General features: G+C 44.3%; 1 protein-coding gene across 1 annotated transcript in view; it reads left to right on the top strand.

Moving 5' to 3' along the window:
- The first annotated feature begins 1,786 nt into the window (after positions 1 to 1,786).
- The window catches only part of DHX15 (DEAH-box helicase 15), a 49,311-nt gene continuing 35,243 nt past the window's right edge, over positions 1,787 to 15,854 (top strand). The window contains exons 1-2 of the mRNA XM_030491575.1: positions 1,787 to 2,007; positions 9,064 to 9,412. Of these exons, the coding sequence (XP_030347435.1) occupies positions 1,940 to 2,007; positions 9,064 to 9,412 (417 nt within the window). The 5' untranslated portion in view covers positions 1,787 to 1,939. The remainder of the gene's footprint in view (positions 2,008 to 9,063; positions 9,413 to 15,854) is intronic.

Here is a 15,854-nt window from a genome sequence, read left to right as displayed (position 1 = left end):
TGCAAAGTGCATGTTTTTCAACAAAGGTACCTAGATGAAGAGAGATGCCTTTAATTTCTGTCTTAAAGTTACCTGTCTATGGTACGAATTTAAATCACTCCACTGGTGGTGAAGGAGCATAAAATAGACCGGGAACAGAGAGAGGAGGAATAGAGAAGAGAACATCCAGTAGTTGATATTCTCAAAATAGCTGTGAGGTGTATGAAGAGCAGTGCCTCTTGCCTTTCCAGAAGCTCTTAAAGACTAGCTCTTATGAGCTGTGCTGAGGTATAAAGTGCCTACACTGGAAGGCGAAGCAGCTGCTGAGACTTAGTGCTGGGAAAGAGCAGAAATTACTGAAGGAAGTTGTGTGAGAGCAAAGGCTGCTCGGTGAGCACTAAGTGTGCTTTCTGACCTGAAGACATGGTTGTTAGAGGCATCTCCTCATCTGCCTGACTTCATCTTCTCCTGCTTGGGCTCATCTGTGCCTTCCATTAGAAGATGAATGCTGCTTGTGTGGATGGTTAATCGGATTCTTAAGAGGTGAACAAGAAACAACTCTTCCGGACCAACTCTTTCAGACCAGGCTTAAACTTGTAGTCTTCTGCTGGTGGTTATGCTGCTTGGAAATGTGAAAAATAATTTCAGCTGTAACTGTTGAAGCAAAACCTAACTGTAGTGAGGAAATGGTGCTTGAACTCATGTGTCTTGTTTCACTTCAGGAATTGTGTAACTAAATGCCACTGTAGCCATGCTCACGTGTAGAAGGCTTTAATGTAGTAGAACTAAACTGGTCTGCTGGAGTTTGTGTTGTGATTGCAGGCTTTCCTTGCCCTGGTAACCTTCCATAGGCACAGTAGACAAACAAGAGAAAGTGCAAAAACTAATGTTTCTTGGTCTTTGAAAGACAGTTCATTTTTTCCTCACGAAATACACTGCCATGAATATTTATTGTTGACATTCGAATAGTTAAAGGCTGTATGCAGCTTTAACATCCCTGGTTATCCAATATTTCTGCTGCTACAGATGAGGCTTGAAAGATTGCCTTTTCCGCATGCAAGGCTTACATACCCATGGAAATCTGTAGCAGCCTAAAATAGATTTACCAAGATAGTTACCCTGGTTTAAACTCCCTCTGGGAACTCCCATTCCACTGAACGAATACCTGGGCTAACAGTAAGGGAAAATGGGAACCCCTGAGGAGAGAGGTTTTTCAACTACCTGAAAGGAGGTTGTAGCAAGGTGGGGTCGGTCTCTTCTCCCCAGTAACAAGAGATAGGACAAGAGGCAATGGCCTCAAGCTGTGCCAGGTTTAGCCTGGGTATTAGGAAAACTTCCTTCACCAAGAGGGTGATCAGGTGTTGGCTTCTCAGGAAAGTGGTGGAATATGTTCCTGGAAGCATTCAAAAACCATGTAGATGAGGCTGTCAGTGACATGGTTCAGTGGTGGCCTTGGCAGTGCTGGGGTAACGGTTGAACTTGATGATCTTAAAGGTCTTTTCCAACCCAGTTGATTCTATGACTGTGTTCTTGCGGGGCACCAACGGCAGCGCCCAGGCAGCCAGGCCTAACAGGGGGTCGCGCCTCGCCGCCGGAGGCCGTGCGCTCCGCCTGCCCTGCCCTGCCCTGCCCTGCCCTGCCCTGCCCCGCCCCGCCCCTCAGCCGCCCTGCGCCTCCGCGGCACCATCATGGCGGACCCGGCGCCGCCGCTTCAGCGGGAGAGGCGCGGCCCTTGAGCGCGCGCGCTCCACCCTCTTCACTGCTCCCCCGCCCTCCCGCGCGCGCCTCGCCGCGCGCAGCCCCGGCGCTTCCTTCCGGCCGCCATTTTATCCGCTGCGCCTGGCCTCGCGGCGCCGCTGCCGTCGCTACTGCTCACGGAGCGGAGAGCGCGCCCCGCCGCAGCCAGCGCTGCCATCTCGCCCGCCCGGCGCACCGAGCGGCCGCCGCCGCCGCCGCCGCCATGTCCAAGCGCCACCGCTTAGATCTGGGGGACGATTACAGCTCCAGCAAGAAACGCTCCACCGACGGGTAAGGGGCGGCGCGGCCCAGCGGGGGGAGCGCGGCCTGTGGCGGGGGTGGGGGGATCGCGGCAGCTGCCGCGCAATCCGCTCCCCATCCTCGGCTCTGGCCGCCCCTGGCGGGGCAGGGTCTCCGCGGGGAGCTGGGCGGCCGCCGTGCCGGGGGGAGGAGAGGGTTGCAGCGGTCGAAGCCCCGCGGCGAGGCCCCGGCGGCGCCGCCTTGTCTGGGCAGGCCCAGGGGCCTCGGCGGCTCTCGGAAGCGCTAGGCCCGGGCGCGGGATTGGCCTCTCCGTCGGGCCGGGCCCCTCGGTGGGGCGGAGGAGACGGATGGCGGCGGGGAGCGGGCGGGGAGAGCCTCGTGTGGCGGCGCTGAGAGGGGGAAGGGGAGGAAGCCGCCGGTCCAGGCGCTGGGGCGGGCTGGGCTGGGCTCCCGGCGCGGCGGAGCCGGGGGCGGCGCGCTGCTCGGCCCACTCCCCGCGCCCGGCTTTGTCTGCGGCTCTCTCCCGTTTTTGCCTCGTTATTTCTTTTTCTTCCTTTTTTGTTTGTTTCCTTTTACCCTCTCTGGTTTGAGAGGTCTGGTAGATGAAGCCCTAGAGGTCAGCATGAGGTTTGTTCCGCTTGTATAATTAGTGCCTGCCCGTGTAGGAACGTTATTCCTTTGTTAACGTTTTTCACTCGGTAACCGGCAGGGTGATACTTGACTTTACCAATCGATGGGGAGGTGGGTTTTGGGGCAGGGGTTAGAGGAGGAATTATATGTCTGTCTTAGTTGCAGAGGTGAAAGTTTTAGGACTGCTGTACAAGCTTGAGCAGATTTTCATTAAAATCTCTGGAACACAGATAATACCCTGCTGCAGTCCTTTTATACACCGTCGTTTTAGAGCCTTCTCTGCATAATTGGGCGGGGGGGAAGACAGGTGGCTCTTTAAATTTCTGAAGTCTCAAGGAACACAAATACTACGTTTATCTCGTGTGTTCTTCTTGGTGGAGCACAGAAGACTTCCGTGAATTAATCTACTTCTAAAGTCCAACAGCATTGTTTTGTACTACAGTGTTTATCCAAGAAAAATACTTAATCTTACTCTCAAAGCTTGCAATAACTCCAAGTCTGCTGTAGCAGTTAGTGTTCCCTGAGAAACAGTCTTTGCAAAACTTGCCCCCCCCCCCCCCTTTTTTTTTTTTGAAGGCGAACTTGTATAGCTTCAGTTTTTGGCCCCTACAGTTTGTTGCATTTTTCTCTGATAAACAAACCTGAATATTATTGAGCATCTATTCCCTGTACGGAGGATCACCATAATCTTATGTTTCTAAATACAATATTTGAGCTGTTTATCTCCTTTAATACATTTTTGCACAATTTACCAGAAGTTGAAATAGCTCTTCTGTGCATGCAGAGAAGTTGGAGGTATGCAGCTGTTCTTGTCCATAGAGATTTTTGTAACATTTTCAAATGGTCATGCTCAAACTGGGTGTTATTAGAATGTGGTGAAACTGTCATAGTTGGCTATATAGATAATCATAGTGCAGTGTTTCTTTGTTTGTATGTTGATGGGATTTATAGTTTTGGTATGGTTTTATTTGGCATTGTTTTTACTGATTACTGTCTTCCTGGACTATAGTCTTGCCATTTTGTATCTATTGAAATGAGTTCCCACCAGTAGTAACACTTTTAAACCAGAAGTCTTTGACCATAATGGCACCTGAAGACGCAAGTGCTGGTCTTGTGCCCCTGCTTTGTACCCTACTCATCCAATGAAAGTGTTAAATGGCATAGTACTGAGAACAAGTCACCATAAGCATAATTATTAAGCATAATTATTTCTAATATTGGTTGGAATCTTATTTCATGTAGCACAAGATGTAGTTATGTTGCATTGTCTTGCTTTATTTTAGGGTGGCTCAGTTTTATAGCTTATGGAAGGCTGTAAGGAAGTTGCACAGAGAGATTCTTGTTAATAGCATGTGTGTGCATGTCTTCCTCTGTGCCAGGAGTGCCTTTGTGCAATCTATTTGGTTTTGGAGCTGGATTAAACTGAATTAGCTCCTTGGATGCTGGATTAAACTGAATTAGCTCATTCCATTTCACATGCAGAATAGTAGTTTATCTTTCATTCAAACCAGGTCACCTGACTGAATATGAAAGTTGCATCACATTACCTTGTATTTTCTTAGTTTCTTTTTAAGTGAGGCCTGTATTGGTATGTGTGGCTCCACATGGCAGCGATGCCAGGCCAACAGCCTGGCGCAACCTTAAGAATCGGCATGACATCTTCTTTCCTCCAGTATTGAAGTATCATCTATGAAGTAAAAACCTCTTTGGAAAAATGGGAATTACATGAAAGGTTTTTGGTTACAGTGCTTGTTTGAACTGCATTTGTACTGTTTAAAGTCTGACTGGATTTAGAGCAGTCCTGAAGAGAAGGTCTTGGGGCTGTTGGTCGATAAGAAGCTTAACATGAGCTATCAGTGTGCGTTTCCAGCTCAAAAAGGCAACAGTGTTCTGGGCTGCATCAAAAGAAGTGTGACTAGGAGGTTATTTCCCCCCTTTGCTCCAGGGGTACTGTGTTCAGCTTTGGGATCCCACATCCTTCTTGATGTGGACCTGTTGGGGTCAGCCTAGAGAAGGGCCACAGAGATGCTCAGAAGGCTGGAGCACCTCTCCTCTGAAGGACAGACTGAGAGAGTTGAGGTTCTTCAGCCTGAGGAAGAGAATGCTTCAGGAGAGCCTTAGAGCAGCCTTCCAGTGCATAAAGCTGAAGAGAGACTTTTGACAAGGGCATGTAGTGATAGCACAAAGGGGAATGGCTTTAAACTGGAAGGGGCAAGATTTAGATTAGTGATGAGGAGTCTTTACTATGAGGGTGGTGAGACACGAACGGGTTGCCCAGAGGAGCTGTGGCTGCCCCATCCCTGGCAGTGTTCAAGGCCGGGTTGGACGGGACCTTGAGCAACCTGGTCTAATGGAAGTGTCCCTGCCCATGGCAGAGGGTTTGAACTGAGTGATCTTGAAGGTCCCTTCCAACCCAAACCATTCCAGGATTCTATGATTTCCTCTCCCCTCCCCCCCAACATGCGGAACTTGGGTGGTTGTTGTAACATCATAGTTCCTGTGTTAGTGGGCTACATAGGTCAGACTACTTGTGTGTTGTTTTTTATATATGAACAGAATTCTTTCTCTACCTGCGTTGGCTTTTCTTGCATCAACTGTGGCCATGTCTAGTAATGGAGAAGTAACACTGATGTTCTATTAGATGTGCTTAAGACTTTCACTGTGATGCTCAGTGGTTTTACCTTGTGCCTTCTGCTTCCTTTTTAATTTTTATATACTTTTCATTCTTTTAGTGATTGCTACAGCATTTCTTTTGCATCTGTGTGTATATATATGAATGTGTGGACATAAGGAAGTGAAAGCAGCAGATCAGACTACTTGAAAAATGAAGCAAAAAACCCCAAACCCCAGCCCCTTCTGATTATGGATACTGTTACGGGATTCCGGCACAAGACAAATGTGATTAAATTATAATTCCTTTATTGTTCATTTCTGTGTTTGAGATCAGTTTCTCTATGCAGTAATGACAAATAACTTAAATATGACAGTTCATAAATGAAGAACTGCCAAGTTGCATTTTTAGAAAGTTTAGTAAATTCATGTGTCAGCATAACTGTCATTCCTCTTCTGCCCTGTTGGCCAAAGGAGTGTGGATGTGTCTGCTAAGATTCAGTAGTAATGGGAGATGGGAAACTTTGGGGTGGGGGAAGTGCTGCTATAAAGTGATAAGTATTTGAGGGCATGTTAACATTGTATTTTTTTTCTATGTTGAGATCTGGTTGTCCCTGCTTCTCTTTTTTTAAAACAAAAAAGAACTTTCTTGATTAACCTCCTTGGATTTTTTAGTTCTGAAATACAGGTAGAACTTGATAGGTTTGTTGTTTGTACAGTTAAACAGCTGTAAGAGTTCAATGAAGAAATGGGGGATTAACAGGACTTTCCATTCTGGGTTGTATTTGTAGTCCATTTAATCCACTATCTTGTTCTTGGGGTTGTATTTTTATCTACGCTTTACGCCTGCACAAATTGCTACCACCACAGAAGGTGGCAGTGCTGCTTCCTCCCTTGTGCTGCAAGTGTCTGGGAGATTGATATGGGTTAGAATTAGCATTGGTGGAGGGGGTCTAGGGAGGGCTTGTTCTTCACAAGGCCGTTGAAATTCTTACACAACCCATGGGAAGGATTGGCAGCAGTGTAGGTCTGTTCATTTTAGCAGTAACACTGCTTTATGTGAGGCTGAAGCATACCTGAATATACACTTAATGATTTGTGATGTAAAAGCTTCTGACACCAGACTTACTGTTGAAATAAATGGTTATGGAATAGTTTGTTCATGTGTTTTGAAGAATAAAAATCCTTAAAAAGCATGCACGCACACCCAAAACCCCACCAAAACACAAGGCAATCCTTGCCACGCATTGGTAGTGTGTCTTATTCTTCCCCTGACTGAAACGTGTGCTGTTACCAGGTGGTTGTATTTTACCCTGGCTGTACAATTCTTAATTTGCTTTATACCTTTATTTCCTTGTTTATCCCAGTACCTGCAAACACTTAAAAATCTGATTGTTAATAGCTCATTAACCACAAGTCCAAAGCTTTATTCCTGTCTGGTACATGCTGGTAGGCTCTTCTAACATTAAAAATAGCATAACAGAGCCTAGTTTCTTCAGTTTTAACAGGGGTAACTCTTCTGTACCAGAGAATATGAACCTATTGGGTTCTGCAATATTTGCCTGGCATTTTACAGTAAGAACAGATTCCTAGCTTGTACAATATTTGACCATGTTAGAAGTAATGTTGAAGCTATAGTATCTTAGGTTCACGTTAATGCTCTGCAAGGGCCTTAATTTTCAGACAGTTCAGTGTCCAGAGCTTTAGGAAAATCTCTATACAAATGTGTTAGGTAAGTGACAGTAAACAGGATGTTTCGTACTCTTTGATTTTCAATGGTTCGGTGTTAAACCAAGTCTTCTTTTTAAAATACTAAAATGCCTTATTGCTGCAGCCTCTGAAGTCATAGTATGTTGAAGTATTGAGGGGGGGAAAATACATCCTGCATGGATTGCATTCATTTATACACGAGACACAAGAGTGCTGGTTGTTTCCAATGTGCAGCATATTCTGACTTAATATTTAGAAAGGCGGTACTGATAAAATCTTCGTTACGTCATCTTCTTCATTGGTAGGAATTCGCTTATTACTTTACCAGTTACATTTGAATACCAGCTGCATGTTAAAAAGTAAGCTGTGGAGGGGACTGTTGGTCAGGGGTGTTGGTTTTAGAAATGTTCTCATTCTTTCAGGCATGCCTGAGTGCTGGTAAAGAGGGGGAGGCTTTGATTTGCCTTAGTGGCTATTCCTAAACATGTTTATATGTGCATTTACTATAAAGCTGGTGTTAACGTTGTTGTTTTACCTTTTTGATGGGATTTCAGTTAACATAATGCACAAAAGAAGCTGAAAATATCCTCAGTTTTGCAGGCAAAGATACCACTAACTTTTTGACTGGTTCAAAATGTGATGGGATAAAGCAGGTCTTATTTCAAAGTGCAGGATTAGTGTAAGCTTAGAATTTTTGTTAGAAGTGTATAGCTATAGTTCTCTGGTCAAACGGGATTTCATAGAATCGTAGAAGGGACCTTAAAGATCATCTAGTTCCAGCTCCCCTGCCGTGGATAGGAACGCCTTCCACTAGACTAGGTCACTCAAAGCCCCATCCAGCCTGGCCTTGAACACTGCCGGGGATGGGGCAGCCACAGCTTCTCTGAGCAACCTCCAGAGAAGGTTCCAGTATCTCATCATCCTCGTAGTAAAGAATTTCTTCCTTGTATCTAAATCTACCCTCTGTCTTCTTGAAGCCATTCCGCCATGTCCTGTCACTACATGCCCATGTAAAAAGTTCCTCTCTAGCCTTCTCGTCAGCCCCTATAGCTACTAAAAGGATGCTATAAGGTCTCCCTGGAGCCTTCTCTTCTCCGGGCTGAAGAAGCCCAGCTCTCTCAGCTTGTCTTCGAAGAGGTGCTCCAGCCCTCTGAGCGTCTTTGTAAGCCGCCTCTGGATTTGCTACAACAGGTCCATGTCCTTTGCAAGTGTTTTAATATTTGTAGGGAGAGTGAGATCACGTGCAAGAACAAATACGTGGATTTGCAAAATAGGAAACTGCCACTAAGATCAAAGCCACAAATGTGAATGAGAAAGCCATGAAATTGAGTGGACAGCTACTGTGAAATAATACTGTGTTTCTTTTGCAAGTGCAATGAACTTCCTTTTTTGGCAGTATTTAGAATGAATGGGAATACATGGATGCTGGTTGCTTTAAGTGTGTGTGGTAGGAGGTGATACTTGAGAAGATGGTACAACTTGGTAGTGTTAGGTTAATGGTTGGACATGATCTTACAGGTCTTTTCTAAGCTACATGATTCTGTGAACTATAGTGGCTGGTTTTACGTTGAAGTTTCAGACTGCAGAACCTGTGTATCAAAGTTGATTGAGTCAGAATTGTGTGGAAGAGTTTGAATTAAAAAAAGCTGCAAAGTAATTGTAGGACGTTAAAATCAAACTTCAGGGCTCGTTTGTCATCTTGAGTTAATTTTTATGGATTAGCATTCTCTAGTAGTAGGTAGGCAAGAAGGCGATTGGGTGGTCTCTTTTCTGCAGCAGCAGCAAGTAGGGATGGGAAGAACTGTGAGAAAATGTACAGCTGATTCTTCATAGTCATTAAATGAAGAGGGTCAAGATGATGCTCTCTTCATGTGGTAGCTTTTTTCAGTCTTGCCTGTAAGGAGAGGAACTGCTTATGTATGAGTGTAACTACACATTTAATATGTGGTATGCATCGTGTGCTGTTACTCTTTGATACTTACCCTTCAAGATAGCTGTTTCCAAGGCTTTTTAAAAGATTTGGTTTATATCCACTTTGTACTAGATATCTTTAGAGTTGCGTTGTATTTAAATTCTTGCTCTGCATTGAAATATTCAAGTGTCTCATTTTCTGCTGTGTCTCTTAACTCATTTTAGGAAAGATCGTGACCGGGACAGGGACCGTGATGACCGTTCTAAAGATCGCGACAGGGATCGTGACAGAGATAGAGATCGTGACAGAGAAAGGGACAAGGAAAAAGATTTGCGACCTTCGTCTAACTCTACCTATTACGCATCTGCTGGGTTACAAACCATAAAACCAGCAATGATTCCACACAGTATTAACCCTTTCACAAATCTACCACATACACCACGATACTATGACATCCTGAAAAAAAGGCTACAACTTCCTGTCTGGGAATATAAAGAAAGATTTACAGATATTTTGATAAGGCATCAGTCATTTGTGCTGGTTGGAGAGACTGGGTCTGGTAAAACAACACAGGTGAGTTCTTATCTGTGTGATACTACAGTTTTCTAAAAGTTGAGACTTGCTAGGTGGGGGTGTGTAAAACTTGCTTTGGTTTCTTGAGCTTTGTTATGTAAGAACAACTCACAAAGTGTGAGCAAGACTAATTTGATGAATTTTTTTTATTTGCTTAATGAATACAGAAGTGTCCCTGCTTCTGTTAGGCTTTATGATTGGTACTTAACTTTTCCATAAAGGAAGATAAAGAGGTCTTAATGGCTAGACAGAAGTGTACTAAACTTCAAACTGAAGCGATGGTTCCAAATGGTGTATTTAGCTGTTCGTGTACATAACAGCTGGAAAGTAGGAAAAATATTGTTAGTATTGAAACTTACTGCTACAGATAAGAACTTAAAGGGAATTGAAATGTCAGATACAATTCTGAAATGATCTGATTGGATCATGTGTTTTGGTGGTACTGAAACTTGAGAGGAAGAGGCTTGTGTCTTTGTGGTACTGAAATGTCTCAGAGGTCATACACCTTTCCAGTGCTGCAGTCGAAAATCGCTTTTTTTCGTAGATTCGTGGCTTTAGAAGTCTTCCGTGGCACTGAAAATAGTTATAGCAGATCTCAGAGCCTCCTTAACCCTTAGAAGAATTTTGGGGACCAGTAAACAGGAAAGATCTAAGATAAAAGAAACACCACTGCATATTCATAACTGGACAGATTTGCTCCAGACTTTAGCCTGTCCTCTGATTTGCAGTTTAAAATCTGTGTGGAAAAGTGATGTAAAAAAAGTTCTTTGTTCTGTACCCTGATAAATTCCTTTTATCTAGGCAGAAAATGGAAGCTGAAGGGTATTTTAGTCTTTATGAAACAGGTTATAGCTAACTTACTGTAAGTCTTTCGGAAATAAATCTTTAGTCATAAAATAAAATTTGGATGTTGAAAATGTGAAGGACATAGTAGTACATTGGATACCTTTTACAGCTGTGTCTGAAATGTTTGAAATTACATGTCCTTGCTGCAAATTTTAGGAACCAGTGTCTTGCTTGGAAGGTACCTTATGGCATTATATGTATTGCTTTTTTTTTTAATCATGTATAAGCTGAGACGGGGCTTTTATAGAATTCTGCAGAAAAGCTTGATTATGTAGTTACTTGGAAGGGAGAATTCTGAACATTCATGTAGAAAAGTTGATATCTACATGAAAGCAAGATTTCTTTTTGCATGATCTGACAGCTTGAAGATCTAAAGGATGTGTGTTCTTAATGTCTACTTAAACTTCCACAGACATAAAGCTTTTCCTCAGTTGTTCTACTACTTTACCACTTAGGCTTCAGAAAGGTTTTTCAGAAAATAAGGCATCTTTCCTAAAAACGGGATTTAGCACGTAAGCTATCTTGGAAGCTGCACTGCTTCCTCTGAATTCTCTCTCTGAGATTGTAGGTATGTTTTGAAACAATTGAGAGTGTCTCTGCAGAGCTGAAAATGATCCTGCTGCCACTTAGTGAAAACCTTGTTTTGCAGGTGATAGTGTCACATCTTTTTCGTGCTATCTTAAAACCAGTTGGGGTGGTGGTTTTTCTTCTCCTTATATTCACTGATCAGACCAAGATGATTAATTACCTGTGATTAAGAAACCTTTTAATGCTCAAACTGAAGGTGTACATGAACTACTTAGGCTTGCTCTTACTGGTATGAAGTTGGCATTATTTAAAATACGTAATGAATTGTTCTTCCAAAATTATTTTCCCTTGCATGCTGATAAGTTAAAGTCTCTACAGTAGTAGATAATCCTTTTGAGATTCAGCTGCTGCCTGTCAAGTCCCTTCCTGGTTATTCCATGCATGTTTTCCCTTTAGTCTTGTAGAGCATCCAGATTTGGAAGTGCTTGGTTTTGACAATGGAAGTAACAGGAGATAAAACTTTGAGAAGGGTCTTCTTCCACATATATTTAAACCCAAAGTACTGAAGAAGTATGTTGGAATCCAAGGCCATTAATTTTGAAGTCTTAATTGAAAGAAAACAAATCAAGGCACTGCAAATACTGATCTCTGAATATCCTCAGAAAGATACTAAGTACTTGGTATAGTTGCAACATGTGCTCCCTATTGAATGTGGGATCATATGTAGTACTGGCATAATAGTTTCAATTTCTTCTGTAGATGGAATAGTAGAGTAGCATCTGCTTTTACACCAGAGCCCTGACTGTAAAGGGTAGGATGTTTGTTTGTCAGCAAGTTTTCTTGGCAGGTGAAATTCAGAAGCAAGGTGATTCTGAGTATAGCTTAATCTCCTGTGTTCTTGCAGTCCACAAGAGAATTGATACAGGTGAAAGTCCGATGCTTTTTTTGACTAGTGAAAATTCTGGGAATTTTACCATACAGCTTTTAACAGAGAAAGCTTTCAATAAATTGAAGTGGCACAGAAAAGCCACAAGGGCAGTGCTCTTCCCTCTCTTGCCCTGCATCCCTATAAAAACATGACTTTCCTTTGGCTTTGGAATAGCCTTTAACAGCCCTCAGTTCATTTATCTTTGATCTTAGAGGCCTTTGTGTAGTCCATGCTGCCTTATGTTTGTGGGGGTTAGATTTGAAAATCTCTGAATTGAACAAGTCCTTGAGGTTAAAGGGTGCTAATTAAAGCTATTTCTCATGATTTTGATATTGATAAAATTGTTTCTTTTTAAAGGAAAGTCAAGGGGTTTGGTGATTTGTAGGTTTTTGGTGTCAGTGAAGTCGAGGTTAGCTTTGTTCAGTTTTATAAGAACCAGATGGTAAGAAGTGTTCAGTATATGCCCAGTCATGACTTAAGCAGAAAATGTTGTATGGCACAGGCCTTTTTCTTAGTGTTTGTATTGGACACAAGAAGCATTGTGGTGGTCATAGAATCATAGAATCGTAAGGGTTGGAAAGGACCTTAAGATCATCTAGTTCCAACCCCCCTGCCATGGGCAGGGACACCTTGCCCTAAACCATGTGGCTCAAGGCTCTGTCCAACCTGGCCTTGAACACTGCCAGGGATGAAGCATCCACAACCTCCCTGGGCAACCCATTCCAGTGCTTCACCACCCTCACTGTAAAGAACTTCTTCCTTATATCTAATCTAAACTTCCCCTGTTTAAGTTTGAACCCATTACCCCTTGTCCTACCACTACAGTCCCTAAGGAAGAGTCCCTCCCCAGCATCCTTATAGACCCCCTTCAGATACTGGAAGGCTGCTATGAGGTCACCACGCAGCCTTCTCTTCTCCAGGCTGAACAACCCCAACTTCCTCAGCCTGTCTTCATATGGGAGGTGCTCCAGCCCTCTTATCATCCTCGTGGCCCTCCTCTGGACTCGCTCCAACAGCTCCATGTCCTTTTTATGTTGAGGACACCAGAACTGTACGCAGTACTCCAAGTGGGGTCTCACAAGAGCAGAGTAGAGGGGCAGGATCACCTCCTTCGACCTGCTGGTCACGCTTCTTTTGATGCAGCCCAGGATACGGTTGGCTTTCTGGGCTGCAAGTGCACACTGCCGGCTCATGTTAAGCTTTTCGTCAACCAACACCCCCAAGTCCTTTTCTGCAGGGCTGCTCTGAATCTCTTCTCTGCCCAGCCTGTAGCAGTGCCTGGGGTTGCCCCGACCCAGGTGTAGGACCTTGCACTTGGCTTGGTTAAACTTCATAAGGTTGGCATCGGCCCACCTCACAAGCGTGTCAAGGTCCCTCTGGATGGCATCCCTTCCCTCCAGCGTATCAACCGAACCACACAGCTTGGTGTTGTCGGCAAACTTGCTGAGGGTGCACTCAATCCCACTGTCCATGTCACCGACAAAGATGTTGAACAGGACCAGTCCCAACACCGATCCCTGAGGGACACCACTCGTTACAGGTTTCCAACTGGACATCGAGCCATTTACCACAACTCTTTGCGTGCGGCCATCGAGCCAGTTTTTTATCCACCGAGTGGTCCATCTATCAAATTGATGTCTGTCCAATTTAGAGACAAGGATGTCATGTGGGACAGTGTCGAATGCTTTGCACAAGTCCAGGTAGATGACATCGACTGCTCTGCCGCTGTCCATCAGTTCCGTGGCTCCATCATAGAAGGCCACCAAATTGGTCAGGCAGGATTTCCCCTTAGTGAAGCCATGTTGGCTGTCACCAACCACCTTGTTGTTTTTCATGTGCCTTAGCATGTTTTCCAGGAGAAACTGTTCCAAGATTTTGCCAGGCACAGAGGTGAGACTGACTGGTCTGTAGTTCCCCGGGTCTTCCACCTTCCCCTTCTTGAAAATGGGGGTTATATTGCCCTTCTTCCAGTCATTGGGAACTTCACCTGACTGCCAGGATTTTTCGAATATGATGGACAGTGGCTTAGCAACTTCATTCGCCAGCTCCTTCAGGATCCGTGGATGGATTTCATCAGGTCCCATGGACTTGTGCACGTTCAGGTTCTTAAGATGGTCTCAAACCTGATCCTCTCCTACAGTGGGCCTAAGGTCTTCGTTCTCACAGTCCCTGCATTTGCTTTCCAAGACTTGGGTTGTGTGGTCAGAGCATTTGCTGGTGAAGACTGAGGCAAAGAAGTCATTAAGAACCTCAGCCTTCTCCAAATCCATGGTAGCCAGTTCTCCTGATAGCTTCTGGAGAGGGCCTACATTGTCCCTAGCCTGTCTTTTATTTGCTACGTATCTATAGAATCCTTTCCTGTTATCTTTTACATCCCTTGCCAAACTTAATTCTAGCTGGGCCTTAGCTTTCCTAACCTGGTCCCTAGCTTCTCGGGCAATGCTCCTGTATTCTTCCCAGGCCGCCTGTCCTTGCTTCCACCTTCTATAAGCTTCTTTTTTCCCTCTAAGTTTCCTCAGCAGCTCCTTGTCCATCCATGGAGGTCTCCTGGCCCTCCTGCTGCACTTTCTTCTAGTCGGGATGCAACACTCTTGAGCACGTAGCAGGTGATCCTTGAATATCAGCCAGCAGTCTTGGGCCCCCCTGCCCTCTAGGACTGTATCCCATGAAACCTTACTAAGGAGGTTCCTGAAGAGGTCAAAGTCTGCTTTCTTGAAGTCCAGGGCAGTGAGCTTGCTGCATGCTCTTCTCACTGTCCTGAGGATCTCAAACTCAACCATCTCATGATCACTAGAGCCAAGGCTGCCCTGGAGCGTTACATTTCCAACCAGTCCCTCCCTGTTGGTGAGCACAAGGTCCAGCATGGCACCTCTCCTCGTCGGCTCCTCTACTGCTTGAAAGAGGAAGTTGTCTTCCACGCAATTAAGGAACCTCCTGGATTGCTTGTGCCGGGCCGTACCGTCCCTCCAACAGATGTCAGGATGGTTGAAGTCCCCCATGAGGACCAGGGCGTGCGAGCGTGAGGCTGCTCCTATCTGTCTGTAGAGCGCTTCATCCACAGAGTCCTCTTGATCAGGTGGCCTGTAACAGATCCCCACCGTAATGTCCCCCGTTGCTGTTTTCCCTTTGATCCTGACCCACAAACACTCTGTTACCTCATCACCCATCCCCAGACAGAGTTCCATACTCTCTAGCCTATCACTGACATAGATAGCAACGCCCCCTCCCCGTCTGCCTGGCCTGTCTTTTCTAAACAGCCTGTAACCTTCCATTCCGACATTCCAGTCATAGGACCCATCTAAATTGGGTTAACAGATTGAAATCTATGTAGGCATTTCATTCGACACCAGTGCCACACGTTTTGCTGTTCATGGGAAAACCACTTCTAAATTATTTTTATTTATTTCCTGCTGTTTTCACTGTCAGACCTGCTGTTTTAACGTTTATCTCGAGTTGCTCTGCTTAAAGTCCAGAAGCTTCACCTAATATATTTAGAGTTGGGTTTTTGTTAGGGATTTGGGAAACAAATTTCTTCCTCTAGCTGCATATTAGGTGAGTGTGTATATATTATGGGATAGGGTTTCAGGTTCCTGCTATCGATGTTCAAGAAGTTCTTTTTAGTTTTGAATAGGGTTTTCAGAAACTTGAGTTCTTGTCCCCAGTCTAGTAGTCTCTTGTCATACTTTGATAGTCTTTGCTTGCCTTTTTTAAATTTATAATGAAAGTATGTTCTTCATTTGCAAAAAAATAGTTTTTCATTACAGTCTACACTTGTCTGCTTGTGGTTATGTTTTAATGTTCACTTTTGTCCATTTTGCTGTGGAAATACGGTATTCTAGAAGAAAAATTTCCCTGGTTTAGGTTACACAGCTTTTCCTGTTATTCCTCATCAGTGCAATATATACAAGTGGTTTTTTTTTCCTCCTGCAAATGTGAGCTTTTAAGAATGCTCGAAAAGCGATTACTGAGGAGGAGTGGGTTTTTTGGTCTGTAGACTTGGAACTAGTTGTGCCTGGATTATGAGGAGATGTCTCCTCATAAAATGTTGTACTGAGAATGTGTTAAAAATACTCTCTTTTCATCAAACTGTTACTGACCTTAGAAATTCTTGTGAATAAAGCTGCTTATTTGGGATGACAC

The sequence above is a fragment of the Strigops habroptila genome, chromosome 7 (assembly GCF_004027225.2).
Source record: "Strigops habroptila isolate Jane chromosome 7, bStrHab1.2.pri, whole genome shotgun sequence".
NCBI classification, from domain to species: Eukaryota; Metazoa; Chordata; class Aves; order Psittaciformes; family Psittacidae; genus Strigops; species Strigops habroptila.
Note: the sequence above shows the minus strand (reverse complement) of the source record. Positions and strands in the feature narration are given on the sequence as shown.